The 23,185-nt window shown below is 33.0% G+C and overlaps 1 protein-coding gene across 8 annotated transcripts in view; it reads right to left on the minus strand.

Moving 5' to 3' along the window:
* Nucleotides 1-11,138: 11,138 nt before the first annotated feature.
* The window catches only part of LOC111049042 (dnaJ homolog subfamily C member 5), a 35,890-nt gene continuing 23,843 nt past the window's right edge, over nucleotides 11,139-23,185 (minus strand). For 2 of the 8 annotated variants that reach the window (XR_005571555.1, XR_002605958.2), the window contains 3 exons: nucleotides 21,021-21,180; nucleotides 16,587-16,774; nucleotides 11,139-15,048 (listed from right to left, as the gene is read on the minus strand). Coding sequence is in view for 4 of the 8 variants with exons in the window: in XM_022335032.2 (XP_022190724.1) it covers nucleotides 15,014-15,048; nucleotides 21,018-21,180 (198 nt within the window). In the remaining 4 variants the exon portion in view is untranslated. Of the gene's footprint in view, nucleotides 15,049-16,586; nucleotides 16,775-21,017; nucleotides 21,181-23,185 lie in introns of all 8 variants that reach the window. The other 6 variants (XR_005571554.1, XR_005571553.1, XM_022335032.2 and 3 more) reach the window with 3 other exon arrangements.

The raw sequence follows: 23,185 nt of genomic DNA on the forward strand, positions 1-23,185 counted from the left end.
GATGTATATACAAGGTTTTTGGAAATTTTGCATTTCAAGGATAATATAGAAGGAGAAAGGAGCCTCCTTCATACGCCAATATTAGTGTCAAAATCAGACTATATAGAACTATTCATCATAATTCAGCTGTCAAGTGGATTATAAATCGCATGCCATGATGCATGCAATTCAATATCTCAATGTGACTTGGTAAAAAATCAGCAGCTGTGTAGACTATAAATTGCATGCCTCATTGAATGCAATTTTTATGCACTATTAAATAGTGCCGTGCTACCAATTTATCCTAATTCGGTTGGATAGCATTTCACACCTATTAACCTAAGGATAGTTATCGGCTCCAACGTAATAGATTCTTGGTAAACTATCAATGGATCTATCGCCTATGAATGAGAAATCCAATTTTCAGAGCAAATAAACTTATAATCTTCAGATGAATTTTGGCAATATACTACACAAATACACAAAGAACAATATCTTACAAGCCTAAGCATCTAAAGTCACTACGAGCTAAATACTTATCCAGTTTATATAGTTGAAAAACAGTGGCTATTGGCTTGTATACACAATAAACAATATATAGACAAAATAGAACACTATAAACTGTTCAAAACTCAATTTAAAACATTAATAATTACTTAAACAGAAAAATATTCAGAGAGCACAAAATTACAACACACACAGCCAGCCATATTTTTAGAGAGAAGGGACAGGAAAAACCTAGCTACCAGGAACAGAGCAAAGCTTCTTCAGTGTCGATGTTACAGACACGTCACCAAAAAAATTATAAATTACAAGTTTAGAATTCACATTTTATATTTGTTCTCAATAAAACTTTATTTTGAAACTGTTATTTTAAATTTTATATATCATCTCTATTTAAATAAACCATTTATCTGTTAATTCTGTCAACCCAGCCTCGGTGACACCATGGAATATGCAACACAATCATTTACGATAAATTCTCAGTCAAAAAGTTTGTCCGTATATCGATGACTCTGATATTTACTATAAAGTTTTATAGATCTCGAATTAAAGATTCGATTCCAATCGAGAAAAAATGTAATATTACAAATACCCCCCTCTTGACATAAAAGATTTTACTGTTTGAAAATTTAAAGAAAAATTTACATTGACCCAAATTGAAAATTTTGAATTGTAAATTCGAGAACAGTAACAATTTTTTTATAAAAACATTACATGTTGTCCTATAATATTGAAAATTATTATAAAATTCATCAATAGCATTTGTTATATGTTTCCAAACAATATTTCAAAGTATAGAATATCAAAATTACTTTTGACTTGGCTTTATAATTTAAAGGAAAATATCTCAACAGAAAGTTCAATATATAAAGAATAGTTTTTTGAAATTGCACATAAATTTAATAGATAGAAAATTTAATTTTTTATTGCATAAAAGAAATTTAGTATGTTGAATAAAAAAAATTATTATTATTTTTATATATATATTTTTTTTAAATGAATTGATGAATTGTTACATTTAATTTTCACATAAAATTTCAATAAATCAAAAAATGTTCATTTCTTTCACTATTGACGCGGTTGTTTTTATCGAAGCAAATTTTGGAAAACAGTCTGTTAAGGCACTCAGTATGATTTTCAGTTAAGTGTGACTCCAGTGTGATGATGTTAGTGTTGGGCTGATCCGAATCCTCGTAGTGTTGGGCTGATCTGGATGCACATAGTGTTGGGCTGATACTTGTAGTCGACTGATGCATATCAAACTAGATACAGGTGACATCTCAGTTAGCATTGCCTCATGCTTGTAGTAGACGGCTGCATACCAAACTCGATACAGGTGACATCTCAGTTAGCATTGCCTCATGCTTGTAGTAGACGGCTGCATACCAAACTCGATACAGAGTCACGTAAATTTTGTATCATATTTGTAATTATAGAATGTACATTTCAGGCTTGAAATGACAATGTAATTCGTTTTTTGGAAAAGAGATAGATGCTGCATACAGGATTAATTTAGGTGAGGATTAATTTAGGTAAGGTTTGGTTTTTTGATATTTTCAGCTTTCAAGGTTTAGAGTTCTGCATACAGGAATAATTTAGAAGAGGATTTTTTGAATCAATTCTTTCATGATACTGTGACTGTTATTCTGAATTCAAAGTTGCGAACGTGAATATGGATGGCAATTACCTCCAGGTAATGTGGTAGTGTTGAAGTTTGAGATACATGGTCAGCAATAAGCGTTGGCATTGTCATTGGCGTATGCTTTGGTGTCGGCATTGGCATCGGCATTGATATTGGCATTGGCATCAGCATTGGCGCAGGCATTGGCATTGGCGTAGATATTGGCATTGGCATCAGCACAGGCATCGGCATAGTTATTGGTGTAGATATTGACATCAGTGTAGATATTGGCGTAGTTATTGGCATTGATATTGGTGTAGGCATTGGCGTTGATATTGGTGTTGACATCAGCGTAGATATTGGTGTAGTTATTGGTGTAGTTATTGGTGTAGATATTGACATCAGAGCAGATATTGGCGTAGTTATTGGTGTAAGCATCAGCGTAGATTTTGGCGTAGTTATTGGCATTGATATTGGTGTAGGCATTGGCGTTGATATTGGAGAAAAAATGTAATATTACAATAGGATGCAAAGAAAAATTATAACAGCTTGTCTGGGCGCCTAGATGTCTTCTGGTTTTCTCATGCTAAATTCCGGAAAGCATTATATGATAATTAAATCTTGTGTGAGCACGATCTGATCAAATAAATAGTTGGTGTATCAGTATGGATGTGCTTATGGTTTGGGATGTCATTCAGTATTATAAATGTTATTTATTCTATTGATATTTTTTTTTTATATTCTTCAATTTTTATAAGTTTTGGAATTTTGAATTCTCAATTTGTTCTATTTTTACTTTTTTGATAAGTATTTGTAATATTTGTATTTTTCATTTTTGAATTAAGTGGTATTTTTGTATTATTTATAACTGCATAAGTTTGTATTATTATTATTACCATTCATCATCATCATCATCCACGGCTCTACAATCCAAAACGGATCTTGGCCTCCTCCAGCAATTGCCTCCATTCTACTCTGTCCATGGCAGCTCGTCTCCAATTTCTTACACCAAGCCTCCTTGCATCTTCAGTGACTGAGTCCATCCATCTCAGTCTTGTTCGACCAGGGCATCTTCTTCCTTCCATGTTGTAATTCATGATTCCTTTAGCCGGATATGAGTCATCAGCTCTTTCAACATGGCCTGCCCACCTGAGTCTCCCTACTCTGATAATAGCCAGTGCATTGGTGTGGCCGTACATATCATACAGATCCCTATTCTTTCTTCTGTGCCACACTCCATCAATTTGCACACCACCAAAAATTCGGCATAGAATCTTTCGTTCGAAAATGTTGATCATATTCTCATCCAGTTTTGTTAGGGTCCATGCCTCACTGGCATAGGTCAGCACAGGCAGAATCAGTGAACGATAGATTCTTATCTTTGTGTCTCAGCTCAAATTCCTTGATCTGAAGTGTTTGGCTAAACCGAAGTATGTCCTATTTGCAAGTAGGATTCTTCACCTGATCTCATGTGTTGTTTCATTTTTTGAGTTTACTACCCAAGGTAGACGAACACATTAACCACCTCCAAACCACAATTAGCTATCAGGTCAGACTGAGCAGCATTCAATCTATGAGCATTGGACCTTGATGAGACCATCATCTTTGTTTTCTGCTTGTTTATAATCAGTCCCATACTATTTGCTGCCCCTCTCATGCTATTATATGCCTCCATCATATAGGGGACTGATCTGGCTGCAATTTCAATGTCATCAGCATAAGCCAGTAATTGAATTGTCTTATTGAGCAGGATTCCTCTAGTGTCAATTTTGGATTCTCGTATCACTTTCTCCAATGCCACATTGAAAAGCAGACATGCTAAAGCATCACCCTGCCTAAGACCATTGTAAGACTGAAATGGATCTGATAGAAGATTCTGTACTCTTACCTGGCATTGGACTGCACTCATAGTCATTTTAACAAGCCTTATAATTGTATGAGGTATTTCAAGCTCATACATGGCATCATGCAGTTTCTTCCTTTTCACACTGTCATATGCAGCCTTAAGCTGCGTACACATATATGCGCTTCCAACCCGCACCGAGCATGCTCCGCCCTCATACCGCCCTTGTTCCTCCATCGTACCGCAGTCGCTCCACCCCCGCTCGGCAGTCGCACCCATCATGAACGTTACAGGAGATGTTAGATCTTCTCGCGTTCCCCGGTCGAACCACTCTTGCTCCCCGGTCGATCATCAATTGCTCTGCTGGAGTGACGATCAGTTGTGGAGCAGAGCGAAAGTCTGTACGCACCTTTAAAATCCACAAACATATGGAAAGAGTTGACATTGTACTCCAACATCTTCTCCATTAGAAGTCGCAAGCAGAATATTTGGTCCACTGTGGATCTTCCTGCACGAAACCCTGCCTGGTAGTTTCCTATTTTCCCATCAGTATGAGGTTATTATTATCATTATTTTTCATTTGTATCTGTACAATTCATGCATGCAATTAATAACTTAAATAACATAGTATTGTCTCTCGAAATTTCTCTGCTTTGAACTTGGGCTGTCCTGTTGCCAGTATGTCTTGAAGGAGATTAGCTTTTGATGTTAGCATTTTTGATACACCAACCCCAACAGCCATTAGCCGTTTTCACACCGATATCTCGCCGACACAACATACAGACAGGATTAACTCTGATTGACAGTATAAGAGGAGGCTGTGGTTTATAACTGCGCGAGGTCTACTGTCACAGAACTAATAGTGATAACTCCTATAATGAACACTCCCAATAGGCCTATTTACTTTTCAGCCTTTTTAATGTTACTACAAACTAAATAACCCTAAACTCTGGGGACATATATACTGGCAAGTTTAGACATCATTTCCATGTACCCCAACATCAGAAGAATATCAGCCAGGATAGAGGAACACAAACTGAGCATAAAAAACAAACAATCCACCTCAGCTCTTTACAACCACGGAAAGAACACAGGGCACAAAATAAACTTCAAAAATTCTAAACAAATAGCCAACATTCAAGATTCTTGGGTTAGGATATTTATCAACCAAATATAAAACATAACCCTAAACTCGGGGGACATACTGGCAAGTTTAGACATCATTTCCATGTTCCCAAACATCCCTGTTGATGAAGCCCTAATCATCATGAATCAATATGCACACTTTTCTAAATCAATTATTGACCTGACAAGCCACTGCCTGAAGAATACATATATTTCACCCACAGTAACCAATACTACAGACAAATTGAAGGAGCCCCCATGGGATCATCCCTCTCTCCAGCCATAGCCAATCTCTTCATGACTCATTTTGAAGAAAAAACTCTCAGTAGAACAAAACTGAAACCAACCCTTTTCGAAGAGTTATGTCAATGATATCTTTATCATTTGGCCTCATGGTAAAGAAGAACTTTTCGAATTCCTCAATCAGCTGAACCAGATACACCCAGAATACAGTTCACTCTCAAAATAGAAGAAGCTAAACTACCGTTCTTAGACATTCTAATCACCAGAAACGAAAATGGCAATCTAGAACACTCTGTATACAGAAAATCAACCCATACAACTAGATACCTCAATGCACTATCTCATCATCACCCCGCACATTCTTTCTCTGTAGTCAATAGTCTAATCTTTCGATCTCTCCATCTCACTGACAAAAAAGCAAAGAAGAGGAGATCAAGACAATTAAATCCATACTGAAGAGTAATGGTTACAATAGTAGAATAATATTGAAAAATCTTTGAAAAAACAACTGACACCTCCAAAACCTGAAGAAAAACTCAAGGAAGTGAAGCATTTAAAAAAACCGTCCCCCTTCCATACATCAAGGGTACCACTGATCGTATTGGGAGAATACTGAAAAAACATTGAATCAAACCAGTCTACAAACCTTTCCAAACTATTTCAAAATTTCCAAAGAAACCCGTTCAGAGATTAGAGCTAGAAAATCAAGGTGTTTACAGCATCCCCTGCCTGAATTGTGACAATATGTATGTAGGTCAAACAAATAGAAAAATATCAGCCAGGATAGAGGAACACAAACTGAGCATGAAAAACAAACAATCACCTCAGCTCTAAAACCACGAAAAGAGCACAGAGCACAAAATAAACTTCAAAAATTCTAAACAAATAGCCAACATTTAAGATTTTCGGGTTGTGATTGTACGAGAGGCTTTGGAAATAGAGAAACAAGGTAGCCTTAACAAAAAGGATGACAGTACAAATATATCTTATCTTCTCTCTGGAAAATCATTCTGAACACAACAAACACATGACAAAAGTCAGACACTTCTCCAGTAATTCCATTCACCCAGCAGCTCCAGGCTGAACATGTGGATGAAGGAGAGGGGAGGAGGTACTCCCTTCGACCACGAGAAAGAATTTTGAAGCACAGGCAGGACTGAGTGTAAGATATATTATATATAGATAAGTGTAAGATAGTGTAAGATATATATATATATATATATATATTGTGACGTTATATTTGTCGTAGCATGTGCCCTGCTTGGCCGCAGTCGGTAGAGCAAAGATTTTTGAATAGTATTATTATTTTTATGATTCCTGAAAGAAAAATACCATAAGTTTCTTACCAGCTCTTCAAGGAGCTCAAATAATTCTCTGCTTTTGATGGCTGTAAACGTCGGCTGCTTTAACAGTTCACAGTTCTTATGACTGATTTGGTCATCTCCACAATGGTCATTCTCCACTTATGCTGAAGAAGTAGATAGATATAAGTGCTCTGATTTTTGTGCTAGACAATATGGTATTGTCACCAATGCAACCCGCCACCATCTGACAAAGGGGTCAGCAGTGTAAGATGATACCAAGCGGAATCAAAGACAATACTCTATCAGAATACCTTATAAATTCTATTAATTTATATTGCTGCTGCAACTTAATACTATGACCCTTGAGTCCTTCCAAATCGGATGCTATGGTTCTGAATAATTTAAGTAAATCTTGACAACATATTGTTTCCAAAGATTTAATAATCAATGCTGTATATCGCTGATTTATCCAACTTATTTGGTGAAGAATATAGTTGGTTGATAATTTAAATAATAGGACAATACTGGTAATAAAATAGACTATTTAACAAGATTGGTCATGCATGAAGATAGGATCATAAATAAAGGGTACACCATTCAACGTGTAAAGATATATAATTACATGAAAATATCAACGAGCAATAATAAAAAATAGAGCAACAAAATATAAAAATAATATGAGAATAATATATTAGAAAATATTACAGATAGCTCACTAAAAGATTTTACTTTGCTTATTAGCATCCATTAATCATGTGCTTCTTTAATCAGCATATATTCTTCTATTTATACAGCTCAGTTGTCGACTTGCTATTGCTTGTCGAATAAAATTTATAAATCTTACTTCCAATAAATATGAAAAATATAAATATAAAAAATATCTCAGGGCTTGGGTTCAGCCTCTGGTGGAATTCAGATAAATCAATTTATCTTAAGAACATGAGCTTCACAGAAATCTTTATAAATTACTGATAAAAAATATAGTTAAGTGAGCATATAATATAATATATCAAGAATAATTAAATATTTCATCTGTGCATACTTAAATATTTAAATCTCATAAATTGTTCTTAATAATACTCCCTTTATGTTTTAAATTTTTGCACAAATTTCAGCATTACTTTTAATATTTGAATAACCCTTCGACGAGCTAGCTTTACTTGATTGTGATTATTTTGTAGCACTAAGGGCCCTCCTTAATAACTTTTTCAAATGAACCCATGTGTCAATTTTTCACAATTATGATGGCAATCCGGATTCGTTTCAATGGCCTAGGCCTTTTCTGGTGGGCTGCTGTCGTCTTCTCCAATGGGAATATTTAAATTTAATGACTTCTCACATTTAATGAATTTCTCACTGAGTCTTATGAAATTTATTTTTTAATTACTCAAACAAACTTCAATTTTTAACTCAAAATTATTTAAAAAGGGATCTAGTCTTGTGCTCTCAAAATTGGTGGGCATCCCTGGTGACCTCTGGCAAGCAAGTCGGTATGGATCTTCCCCTATTCTTTTACAACCATACTTCCGTCTTTTCAATTTACATAAAATTTAAATATCCACTCTCATTGGTGGATTTTGAATACTCTGCTATGACATAATTTAGTACTGTCAAATGGTCCATGCAAATTGTCATACTGTCCATTGGGTGAGTATTTTAGTCTTAAACTCTTATTTTACATTGGTTACATAAATCTATACATTCTATAAAGATTACAAATTTTTATAAATAACACGTGTACATTTTAAATTAAATCACTTTTACCGCTGGTCAAATACGGCATTGTGATTGGTACATCCCAAAACTACATCATGTGTTATTGCACTGAAGTTAAATCCCATTTCCCTTATTTTTTTGTTTTTTTTTACATTTTGTTCATGCTCATTTGATATCTATATAAAAGCGAAATGGCACTGACTGACTGACTCACTCACTCACTCGCAGAACTAAAAATCTACCAGACCAAAAACGTTCAAATTTGGTAAGTATGTTCAGTTGTCCCTTTAGAGGCGCACTAAGAAATCTTTTGGCAATATTTTAACTCTAAGGGTGGTTTTTAAGGGTTTAAAGTTCGTCTTTTAGCATGTATATTCTTCTTCTCCCAATCTCTTAATTATAATTGAAATTTCCATATCATATGTTACTATAGAACTATAATCTAGATAGAGTACCTCTTCGAAACAGTTGTTAACTGGCAACTAAATTAATAATTTTGTCAGGTTGGCATTAAGTTGAGTTGACTTTGTTAGGTTGTCACCAAGTTGAAGATTTAAATGCATTTATCGCGGTAAAATTGATTGGGCACTGCTACTTCAATCAGAGCTATTCCTAGGAATATTATATTACTAGCCGTCAGGCTCGCTTGGCTCGCCATATCCGTTTAGCAAGACGTTTAGTCTGGACCTCCGACTGGATTGTCCTAACATAAAATGATAAAAATGCTCAAATGAAAAATGCAGGCGAGCGAAGCGAGCCTGCTGATTTCATTTTTGGACGATCCAGTCGGGGGTCCAGGGGGCGGAGCACTGATAGTATTGGAGCCCCCTGGCCCAATACTTTTGGGAATACCCAAATTATATTCTTACAATATATATATATGTCTGTGTATAATATAAACATAAAAACATCTACTAAAAAGAATTTGCTCGTTTAATAGTATAGGATGAAACTGGTGTGGTGCAAAAATCTTGTGTGGTACACTCACACAACTTTCCTTGCTCATTGAACTGTAAGCCTCTTTCTTAAACGAGAATAATTTAGGGGAATAACATAATGACGATTGGCGACAACATAATTTGAAACTACGATCAGACTACAGTATATGTGTATATATATACCGTATTGCTTTCAGAGTACTTTTACCTTGGTGTAATAATTGTGAAATTCGATAATTTTTTTAAAAGTCGTCAAAACAGCTGTTGTACAGATGAAATATCTCGACTAAAAAGTGTTCTTTTTATAAACTGTTCTACCTTCCTACCTCATGCACGAGAAGGAGGTTACAAAGTCCATTTCTCAACGATGGGATGGACCCCCCATTAGTTTCCCAGGAAAAATACTCATGCCAGTTGATAGGGATTACGAATAGTTATCCATGGTATAAATTTAAAGAAAATCGTTAGAGCCGTCTTCGAGAAAACCGTGAAAAACAAGGTAATTATCCGCCATTTTTCTTAAGAATATTATGGAGCTCCTGCAATTTTCCCAGAAATGAGACTCAGTTGTAAATAGCTATCTTCTTCTTCTTCTTCTTTGGCTGTGCTTTATCCCATTTAAATGGGGTCGGCATTCCTTTCTCTTAGTCTGCCTATCCACAAATCTCCTCACCTCATCCTAGGTCTACCTCTTCCTCTCACACCATCCAAGACCAAATCCTGCACTCTTCGTCCAACATAATTAGCTATCCATGGTATAAATTTGAAGAAAATCGTTAGTGCCGTTTTCGAGAGAACCGTAAAAACATGGTTTTTTAGTAATTATCCGCCATTTTTCCCAAGAATATTACGGAGCTACTGCAATTTTCCTAGAAATGAGACTTATGTCAGTCGATAGGGCTTATAAATAGCTATCCATGGTATAAATTTGAAGAAAATCATTAGAGCCGTTTTCGAGAAAAACACGGTTTTTTAGTAATTATCCGCCATTTTTTTCGCCATCTTGAATTGAATTTTATTGAATTTCTTATTGTCGGATCCTCATGGTATAATATAAGGACCTTAAGTTTGAAATTTCAAGTCAATCGGTTAATTAGGAATGGAGTTATCGTGTTCACAGACACAGACCAACAACCAAAAATCATGTTTTTGGACTCAGGCAACCTTGAAACGTATAGAGAACTTGAAATAAGGGTACCTAAATTCTTTTTGGAAAGCAATACTTTCCTTACCTATGGTAATAAGGCAAGGAAAGTAAAAACATTTTTTTCAATAAAGTGTAAACAATAATTTTGTACATTTCATATTCTTTGGGTAAACTCCAACTTTTTTAGTACAGTTTGATCAGTTGATATTTGAACTTTGTATGTACATTATTATCATATCAAATACGATATTACTATTGACAGATAATCGATATTCATACATATCGATGAAAAATATATCATAGATATTTTTATCAATATTATAATAAATATCGAGACACAGAGCTTCGCTCGTTATTTATAAGGGACCCATGGCACTACCTCCGTAAACAAAGCCATAGTGCATGACATGTGGTTGAAGTTAACGTCAGCACAGGTAGGGCTCCTACACCAATAGAAACACTAGCTGATATAGATCAGCTGAAATAAACAAATTTTTATTGGTGTAGGAGCCCTACCTGAGCTGACGTCACCAGAATACACTATGGCTTTGTTTAGGGAGGTAGTGCCCATGGCCCTCAAACGCGTTCACTCTCAACAGGTGAGTTGAAAAAATATGTTGTTCAATTGAAAATAGTGATTCATTATTAATTTATTTAAAATTCAACCGATAAAGTTATGATGAAAACCTTAGAAGAAATAAAATGAAAACAATTTACATATGTTATTTAAATGATTTAATATACAATATTCATCTCGATGCAACTCTTGTTATTACAACAATGCGTCACTGTCAATATCTCTTTTAAATACATAATTATAATTAACAAGACTAATAATGTCTAATAAATTTATTATCCAACTGAATAGGTGTGATTCATTGAAAGTCTCGAAAATATTTCCTAATTTTTCAATATGTAAAACTTATGGATCCTATATTTGAAAATGTGAATGTATATATTATAATATATGATTTTTTAATCAATCACAGAATTACACAAATGAGGATATGTTTCAAGCAGAGAAATCTGGATAAATTATTGAATTCGAGTTCTAAGTTCTATCACTAACTTCTAGACACTGTTCTCAATGTTATATTCTAGCTTTATAAAAACATCTTCAATTTCAAATGAACTAGGCATTTACTAAGTAATTCACAATACTGTATCGTATATAATTTCTTGGAAGATTGTTAATTTAAGAGGAAACTGATTCTCAAGTAAACTACACGTTTAAATTGACAAGAATTACATTCAATCTTATTATGTTTTCAAAACATGAATAGCTCAATAAAATAAAACTATTGTAAAACTGAATTATTTCAGTATTTTATTCAGTGACATTACTAAATTTGTGATTTTTTTCAGAATAGCGCCACATACTCCTCATGTATCTTTCTGACAAAAATCACAGAGACAAGTGAAAAATTGAAATATACGAGTATTTTATTAAGGGAATACGTAACCTACTTCCAAGATTTCTCATCAGTTTAAGCTTGTTTAATCAACAAATTATAATTATAGTTACAGTACGATTTGTTCAATAATTAATAGTTATAATAAATAGCTAAATAAGCTATTTCAAGAGTTTGATTATCAATTAGTTACCTAAAATTCTTATTGAACTTGATTGAAAACCATCAAGTTAGGTACTGTAAAGACATTTTATAAACCGAATATCATTTGAATACGACATGAAGCTCGCTTAAAACTATATTATCAATTCAAAATACGGTACTTCAATTCAAATTTGCTTCCAGCTAGTAGTTTAATTTTTTTTATTGTCTTCAGAAACAAATTTTGATTAATTTCAATATCAATTGAATAGGTCATTGATCGAGAATCCCCTGTTTATTGACTCGTTGTACAATACGCAAAATTTGGAGAGTGATTGATGAAAAACCTTGAATATTCACAAATGTTCATTAATTTTACAATGCAATAACACCTAAATAATGCTGCTAAACTGTGTTCAAGATTGCTAGGCCTAAACATTAAGCTAATGAGTAGATATATTTATGTATACCGTGTTTATAAATATACTAGATGAGTGAAATGTTCCTTACACACACTGCTGAATTGATGCTCAACTAATAAACCTGGTTTATACTTATGTTATAAACTTGCATTATATTCAAGACATAAGTACTGAAAAATGTTATCATAATATTATCCTAATTTTGAATAGTTTAATTAGCTCAATATTATTTTTGTATATTACAATATCCTAATTTTTGAGATTCAAGATTGATTTTATGGCAAAACTTGCAAAACATAACTATTTTATCAACAAATTTACAGTACAATTCTCAACATGTACAAGACTAATTTGTATTTACTCATTTGTAATACAAATATTATATCAGTGATAATGATTATTTACAAGGCTATTCAATTCAAAATAATTCCTGTTTAGAGTTTACAACAAATTTTAAAATTATAGTCATTTATCTAATACAATAACTAGACGGAATAAAATACAACTATTCAACGATTACTAAGAAAGGGCCAAGAGGTCTAGACATTCGGTCCAGGATTTTTTTTTTCAAAGTATATCAACTATTATTATTAGAGGTATTGTCAAGTTAGCCTCAAGACGTGCATTGGAAAATGGAGACTAATAGAAGTAATCTCATGATGGTTACAATGTACTTAACCTGACCAACACTAATTAGATTTTCAAGTCATTAATTACCGGTATGATTTAGGTGTTCATAGAGTTATTATCATTATATCAACTTCTTTTAACAAAATGTTGAAATTTTTTATAGATTTTCAAAAATGTTAGTCCTCTTAAAGATAGAGCACTGGCTTGAATAAAATTTCACATACAATAGCCGGAATATAAGTTCTTGAAAAGTTATAAATAAAATCCATTAGAGAAAGATGAGTTATAAAGATTGAGAAATATATTATTGTTTTTAAATTCCATTAAATGAATGAGTAGCCCACCTCACCCAGTCAATAGTTTTCAAGGAATGTGAATGAAAATAAGGAATTTAATTAATAAAAAATTATTTAAATTGTCAAGGTGGTAAGTTTCACAACAATTCAAAACAAGGAATAACCTCATGTTACTGTCAACAGAAGTTGAATGTGAGAGTTTTAAAGAGTGTAGAAGAAACAGCCTGAAAAATCCAGATTATACATGAATTTTTAGATTTTTATTAACAACAATAGAGTTAAATTACAAAAATACATACATCACTGCTAATAAGGTGAAATCTTACTTGATACTTACTCAGCACAATTGAAAGAGTTGATTGATATTACAAAAGTAACATAATTTATTTTCAAAAGTAAACCAAGCTAAGTTTTTATTAGCGACGTTTGATATACTATTTAAACAATAAATGATTTATAATAAATTACATTAGAAAACGTCGCCTAAAAGTTCCCTAATAAAATGTTGCTCAAATTTCAATCACAGTAAACGCTACATAAAAACTAAAGGACGCTTAGTTAGTTATAAGAAAGCAATAAAAAAGATGTATGTATATACAAAACTAACAGTTAATACTCGATTGACAAATAATTGTATCCTATTCATTTGGATACAAACTCAGAGAAATTAGCATTCGAAAATATTTATTTAATCTGTGAAAGAAGCACTACTGATAACTGATTAAATTTTAAAATGTTTAAATGTTAAAAAAATTAGTACATGAATTGAAATTGTTCGATTTTTCTTTTTCGATTTTATTGCAATATTAATGGAATATTACCTTTAAATGAACAATCCAACATAAATGAATTCAGGATGGAAACTTCATTTCAATTATTCAATCGTATCATAATGATGATTGAATTTTATTGATTTTAATTTAATGATCAATTCAATTCTAGAGATTTTGTTTTCAATCAGCACAATCTATTGTTTAAAAGAAATGCAATTTAATGTCATAAAATTTTCTCGAATAAAACATAGGTAATATGCATAGTGAACTAGTATAATAATCAAATATTTTTTATAGCGTTAAAATGGAAAATTTTACACAAAAAAATGCAATACACTCTATTACAGAGCCTTTTTGAATTATACAAAACATTTAGGAAAATAATGAAAAAATAATTAGAAACAACTGTATAATATTCTACAAGACAATATTCTATAACAGAAACGAAGTCGAGTAGTCAGAAAGACATGAATAAATAAATCACAGCAATATAATAAATAAATTTAAAACTGATTACAATGTTTTGACTGAATTTTGTATACTATATTTTCATATGATGATGGTAAGATACTCAAATAATTGATGGTATCAGAAAGAGCGCTCTCAATAAATTATGGACCTTGAACATGAATGATAACTATCTTATTCATTAATTGTTTCACAAAACTCCTCGACATACTAGCAAAGGACCAGGCAGTTTTTAATTGCATGCATCAAGCATAACATTTATCATAAGTGCGCAAATGAAAGAATTTCACTTGTATTAATAATAATATGATAAAGTTTCAGATTTACATAAAATATATATTTTAAATAACCATTCCCTTTGATGTCGACGATAACTTTGATTGGTTTTCCTCGGCTTCACTTGCATTCAATGATGATGTCGGTTCAATTAATAATAATTAGAGCGTGATGTTTACATGTGACTGGGAGAGCCGCTCTGCGACATTCCTGCAACAAGCCAACACCAACGCTATACCAACGAAATTAACATTTACAATTATTTAGTAACAAACTTCCAACACTTCAACATAAACGGCTCACATAAGACATCATATAAGCATGTTACGATGAAGCAAGCTTTTTGAAGCAAAGGATCATGTTGAAGGAATAGTAAAATAATATGTTGTTATGAATGTAGATGACGAGAGAATGATTTCTGAATCATGGGAATGAACTTCTTGTCTCTTAGGCATTGGCTACACCATCGGGCCAAAATAGTTCCCCTCAGGGAGAACAAGTTGCACTTGTTTAGTCCCGAGATGCACAAATAGTTTTATTTCTTAACAATGAGCAAATAAGTATTCCATAACAGTCTATGTCTTTTCACTCACATTTCTGCATTTACAGCGGAACTAATGTGACCAAGGTCATACCATATCATGTATTATACCTTATTACTGGATTCATTATTCAATCGTATCAAATAATATACTGTATTGCTATTATAATAGCAGGTAAGTATGTAGCTGATAAAAATGTAAGATCTATAAATTTTATTGTTCATTTTTTACTTTCAGTTCAGTGGAAAATTATACAAAATGTATCTAATCAATCTAATATGAACCCTGAATGTTTCCATGTAATTGAATTAATTATCATTTGTACAGTAGTGTGCAATTATGATGCAATTGAACAGTACAGCATTGATATGTATCAAACAAGTAAAATGCAGTGAGTGATTAATTTGAGAATGTATTCATTGATTAGAGACATTCTCAATAGATAAGATTTCATCTCATAAAAAATAAAAAATATGAATATTGAAGAGTGTGCGTACATAGCAACCAATACTCACCAATCCTCAGATTCATATAAAAGATTGACAAATAAATGTATAGAACATTATTAAGAATAGAAAATTATATATTATAACAATGTGAATTGTTCAACATATTCTTAACAAGAAATGACTATCACAACGAGGATGATGAAATTTAGTGTGGTGAACTAGAAATATTACACTACATTCTAAATTGACTACTGACAACGAAACTCATGGAATAATTTAATCGATAAGACTAAAATGTCATAATGAATGACGATTTATTAAATATGTGATAGCAATTCCAACATATGCATGTGACCAAATAGATACCAAATAGATTATTACCTGTATAATAGTAATGTAGTAAGGTACAAAACAGTTACATTAATTTTCGAGGAATCTAGAAGTTTGAAAATACAGCCGTTACTGTGATAACTCAGAAAACAACGGAGAAATATAGCGAAAATATGAATTAGGACGTTATACACACAAAACACTAAGAGAGAGTGAAACATTTGAAAAATATTCATTATTATTAATACATTTTTGATACCAGGGGGAGGTTTATTACTCGTTTGAAGCTTCAAAGATCAACTAGGAAAAGGTTCAGCTTTTTTATGACCGATTAAACTGTAATATTAATAGATTATTAGAATACAGAATTACTGGATAGGTTACAGGATTCTGAAAACTTACTAATCAAAGTAATATATTCACTTACATCTTGCTCTAAAAGATGCAGGAAGATTGGTGGTTATCTATGTCCGATCAAAATAAATATGGTGTCTTATTGGAAAATGGGATCACAAAAGAAATTGATAAATAATAAACTGGTGACTGCTTATGAAAGTTAAATCAAGATATATGTGGCTGTTCAGTTAAACCATCATTTTTACATTGTAAACAAATCTGAAACACAAACATTGAGCGAATAAATTATTGCAATAATAAATTCTATGATAACAAAACATACATGAGGAATGGAAGAAAAATAATAGCTATCATGAATACACAATTTACAGGTGAACTACCAAAAGTGGCTGACATTCTTTTAAGCCAACACATTAATTCAATAATTTATTCATACATCATAATGAGATGGAGTAGAAATTGAAATGATACTCTTTTTCGTACAAGAAAATGGGCAACATTGTGTGAACTACAGTGAAAAATCGAAATATTTTATCATAATTTGGCTTGGACTAAAAACGCCTTCAGTTTAACATTTGGTAGCCTACTGTAGTAAGATTATTTAAAAAAATATTTTTGCATCAAACGATAAGAAGGTTTCAGAGAGCCTCTTTGAAAAAGTAGTGTCTATTTCTAATAATAGAACTTGTTAATCTATATCCTTTCAGATCCAGTCTAGAAATTCCTTTATTGGCTAAGATTGCAATCGTAGACAGTTCTAGACTTATTTATGTGAAATAACATGAATATTTTCTATTTATATACAATTTAAAATTTATAAATTGAAATGGAGTAGCATTTGGTAGTGGGTGAGTACTGAATAGGGATGGGTTAGCACAGTCTAACTGTTTGGATGAGTTAGTAGATTAGGTAGTAATATTAATGGGACGGCTATTAGTAAAGGAACGTAGAAATGGTTCAATCAATTTTACAAAATGGGTTGACCAAGTTATAAAGCTGCGTATGGACTTACGCGCTGCGCGACACACAAATCAAACGTGAAAATGTGCAAGAGGATCGCAGGTTGCGCGATTCCGCTTGACAAGACTATTTTCATGCGCGCGCAACAAACTGGCCATACTTTCGCCGACAACAATGAAATGAAATGAAAAAAATTATTTGGCGGAGTTAGGACTTCCAAGTTCCCTCTACCACTCAACTTCGAACAATGAATCGTGGCAAGCGGAAAACGCTCTGCTCTGATCTCGATCAACGTACTTAGCAAATACTTGTTTGAGAAACGATCGTGTGTCACGCAGCGCGTGTGTGTCTGTATTCTGTATGCATCTTTAGATGATTGATATGTGAGTTCAGGTATTTGGAAATCGAATGTTTCAAAATCAGTTAGTAATATTAGTAGAGAATTGGAGTGTGTGTTAGCATGAAATAAATATATCATAAGAAGATATCCGAGAGTATAGAGCGTTTATGTTCCAAATTTCGCAGTTAACTCATAGTCCTAGTAGTTCTTTTTCGTGAAGCTATGTGACGCTGGCAGTCTCTCATACTGTGCCGTTCTTAAGGTGCGTACAGATATACGCGCCTCGAACACGCTCCGCACTCGCTCCGATCATGAACGTTACGCGAGATTTTACGCAAGGGCTCGCTTGAAGTTCGAAATATGTTTGAAGGATGATCGCTCTGCTCTTTTCTTATTGTTGACTTCACTACAACCTAACCTCACAAATGTGAAACGTTCAATCCAGCTGATGGGGTGACAGAACTAAATAAAATATTCTGACCAGGGGATTGCTGGATAGCCTAATAATTCATTATGTTTTTAGAATAAATTGATAATAAATATTATGATTATTGCTCTTATTTTAATGTTTTATTAATAAAAGGTAATGTCTGTCAATGTTTAAAAAGGTGAAAGGCTTGATTGGGAGTTCGGCTTCTTTCTTCTAAATGCTAATATGCCGGTACCTATTATTATAAATGCTTTTATAACTTTATATTATTTAATTTAATAATTAATTATTAATTTTGATAATTTTATTTGCTAACACAGAGATTAACTATTAACAAACATTACAAACAAAAACGTTGACCGCGAATGCACAACTATTGATTAGTTCGACCTAGGAACTTGCCAAGCTTGAGCTCTGTTTACAAGCTCTTCTCGCGTTCCACTCTTGTTCCACCTGCGATCATCAATCGATCTGCTCGAGTGACGTTCGATTGCGGAGCAGAGCGAAAGTCTGTACGCACCTTTACAATCTCACCCGGCCAAACCAGTAAAGGGCCCTACACACCTACGGATTTGGCTCGCGGATTTGGCCTGTCTCGGCCTGTGTCCTTGAACAACTCGGAGCAAAATCACTACACACTAATAGTAAGCAATGCGAACCCGGCCTGCCCTACTTTTCAACGCTATCCTCTCCACCAAAATCTAAATCGTCCAATAATGGAGATAGAGGAATTTTGATTACATATTTGAATTCAGCGACCCCAGATTCTTTGAAGCGTGAGTCCCATTTTCGAAAATACCCGAAAACAAGGGAGTTATGACTGTTTTTAATATAGCTTTCTATTATCATAGTAAAAACATACCAGGTTTATAAGATAATTTTTTGCTCACAAAGGGACAGGCAAAGGTTTTTAGAAGTGTTTGAACACTTAAAAGTTCAGGTCTAAACATGAACATTTTTAAAACTTTTTTTAATTTTAAACTTTGAAAAGATGAATCGAAATATGAAATCAGAAAATCAACTATGAATATGAAAAGAGTTGAATATGAATTCAACTCTGACCATTTTCACTTCCATTTCCTCCTTATTGTTATGTTATCTGTCTTTCTACACACACACACACTCTCTCTCTCTCTCTCTCTCTCTCTCTTAATTCAATTTGTTTAATCAATCAAACTCTCACTCTCTCTCTCTCACTCTCTCTCTCTCTCAGATGGATGTGAATTCAGTAGACTTTTTGAGGTACGCTCAAGTGCAGTTTCATTATCAGATCTTTCAACGCCACTTAGTAATTGTGCTTTATAGTTTCTTTATATATATATATATATATATATATATATATATATATATATATATATAATATATATATATATATATATATATATATGTTATAATTATATGTTTTACTACTTTTCTTCTTCATCACTTCTCCCTGTCCCCTTATTTTCCTCTATTCTCTCTTCCTCCTGGTCAGAGCTTTCTGCTATCTTATAATTATAACAATTAATCTGTTATTTTCCAATTATCTACTAATTTTTCTTTTTCTTAATTGCATTAATACTATTTTGTTCATGATACTATCGTTTATTTTGTTTAATTATCTGGATTATTTCTAATTGCATTAATACTATTTTGTTCATGATACTATCGTTTATTTTGTCTAATTATCTGGATATATATTTTGTAATGCTGTTTTTGTGCAATGGGTCTGTCGAGACCTAGCACACTATCAATAAAATCAATCAATCTCTCACTCTTTCTCACACAGACACACCAAGTCACCAACTCTTAATTCAAACAGCGTAGCAGTAGATAGAGAATTGAACATTTATACTTAATACCGTAAAGCCTCAACCAACTTCCAATAAGTACGATATAGAACTCTTTACATATTGTATAAGATAATATTTCAAATACTATGACAATTCATTGATTGAAAAAGGTTGTCATACTCAATATAATCCTGTGAAAATAGAGACAAAAAAATTATGATTTAATTTCATCTTCCTCAATAAAATTTCACATAAGTAGACAGAAATAATATAAAAATAAGTTCATTTTTATTGGATAAAAAATTGAAATATGTTTATTCTACAGCCAATAAAATTTTGGAGGAACACTAGTATTATTATTGTACAGTACTAGTACTTTCTTGCTATAGGTTCAACCAAATTCTTCATAGAAATATAATTCTTCATTAATAACATTACAGTGCTCACAGAGTTTTTATTTTCGACTATTTTAGAGTTCCCGCGAGCCATTTTACTAATTCGAGGGCGCTGAATCCGAATCTGAAATCAAAATTTTGCTATCTCGACTTTTAGACGATTTCGATTTTTGGTAACTACACGCGCCCGGCCGGGAGAGCCTACACACTCACGGATTTCGCCCGAGCCGAGCCGAGCCGCGCCAGTAGCCCTGGACGGATTTGGCTCGGCTCGCAATAAAATCGCCTACACACTCACATATTTCTCCCGAGCCGAGCCAAGACAGGCCAAATCCGTACTGTATACGATACGTACTGTATATACTGTATACGATATTACTGTTTTGTTGGGGTGAGAGTGTATGAACGGAACAGTATGAGAGACTACCAACGTTACATAGCTTCACGAAAAATAACAACTAGGACTGTCGGCAGTGGACAGCTTGAGTTATCAAAAAATCGGCTTGAAATTTGAAACATAAACGAGCTATACGATGGGATATCTTGTTATGTTATGTTTTGTGTATGGTGTTAGTAGGTGGTTAGGGGTGGGGTGAACACTGACTACCTGGCGTGTAGGTGGTGCGGTCGCCGGTGTTAAGGGAGGACGACTCTGTGGCGCCGGGAGGGGGCATGGCGAACACCGGTCGCGCTGACTCATTCGACTTGGGCTGTGACGTCACCGCCTCGCTCATACCACCGCCACCACCATCTTCGTCTCCGCTATCCTGTACAACGCAACCGCCACAACACAAACATTTAATACAATTTATAAATAATTCCAAATGAAAATTGAAACATTCTGGCCAGGCTACCTGTTTTCGTTTATGTTTTCTTTCAAATTACTTTATTAATGGAAGATTTTATTAGAAATTGCAGTTCAACAACTGCTGGTATATTATTACTGTATGACAATTTGAAATTTGAAATTTATTTGCCAAAAAATTCATACATTACAGAAATGTGATATAGACAAGTCTAACATTGCAGTAGCAGGAGTCCTTAGTTCTATTTATGTAGCTTTCATTGGATATTTGAAATAATTATTTTTTAATAATGTATTTTACGCACGGATACATCCTAACAGGCGACCTCAGCTGAATATAGAAACATATTGGGTTTGAAATTTTGAGACAGTTAAATAGAAATAAATTATAATGTTGTCAGTACCAAAGTTTATGAAATATGAATGCCTAAAAAAATCGGCCCATTACTGGCTTTGATATTTATAATTTTACAATAAGTGTAAATATTTGAGGAATAACGTCTTAGATGCCAAGCTGAGTGATTGATAACTCAATAAATTAATTGGACTGACACTATAATCATTTAGAGAATCAGGCGGATTGTTTTCAAATATATTGTACCTTGGACAACTTGAAAATAGCTTGACGCTTAAATTGAATAAAAATGCTTCTGAAATAAATAATTATTAAAATAAAAAAAAATCCTTCTGAAAACATTTATTAAAATGAAAAATTATTCTATAATTCTTAACATCCGATAGTCAAATTTAGACTGAACTATTTATCAAGCAGTTTTCAGAATTACCTTCGATGTTTTAATAAGACAAATCAAGATAGAAACACGTTTAGTTTACAATTTCGAGTCAGTCTAATAGTGTGCCGGGCACTCTCTTTAATTCAGGCCTTTTCCCAAGTTATAATAGTAAATTTAATACGCAATAGACTAGAGCCATTATTGTAAGTGAGTTAGCGAAATAAATTATTTTCTCTCTCTATTATGAACGGCCATGACTTCGAGTTTCCCATGATAGATATTTAAAAATTGTGGCTCCGAGTCGTCGAGGAATGTAGATTATGGAATTATCTCTAAAACTTAGCCTTCTTGTCGCGACATAAAATGCGATAAGTTGGAAAACAGCAAGCATTGAAATTATAACAAACTACCGATTTTGCAGTTACCTTTTGGTCCAAAGGCTGTAGAAGCCACGCGACGATTGGTCAAATTGATTCCATTCGCCCAATAGGAGACCTGTTTCTAAATACAGTAGTGGGGATTCCCCAGTCGAGAGACCAGATTACGTTCCGGAGGACACTTTGCTAGGAGCACTACGAGAGTAAAGATGTAGTCATTATGTTTCGCCCTTTTTGGGCAGGTTTATAAGTTTATTTCAGTAGTTAATGTAGGAGCTAGTTTTATTTTTTATTAATGTTTAGATTTACTAGTAGTGCCATGTCCTGAAAGGTTTAATTGTGTTTCTTCATCATGTACGAATAATTGTTTCTTCAAATAACCGCTAAGGTACGTAAACTAAGGTTAAAATATAATGTAGGGAAATTAATTAAGTGAAACTTCAATCAAAAGATTTTATCAACAAAGCCTGTTATTTTTCAAGTTAATAATATTGATTGAGAATAATCCTTTTGATTTTATTAGTGATGGAAGATACTTATAATTTTTTTCTACAGAAGTATAGAAAGTTTTCAGTTACGTTACATTTGAGTTATTGTTCCTGGAGATATATTATCGTAGAGTATTGCTGAAAGTCAGGAAGATAGCCTTTAAATTGAAATGAAACTTTTAAGAATTGTTCATATTGAGTTTATGACATTTTTTAATTTATATTTTTCAGACTCTGTTTTCTTATGTCATTAAGGCTTTTGAATGATTTAGTAAATTTTTTATGATAGAAATCTTAATAGATGAAGAAGAAAGTTTTTCTTCTCCAGGAAATTAATATTAATGAATGTTCAAATTTTAATACAATTT

This window comes from Nilaparvata lugens, chromosome 6 (assembly GCF_014356525.2).
Source record: "Nilaparvata lugens isolate BPH chromosome 6, ASM1435652v1, whole genome shotgun sequence".
NCBI lineage: Eukaryota > Metazoa > Arthropoda > Insecta > Hemiptera > Delphacidae > Nilaparvata > Nilaparvata lugens.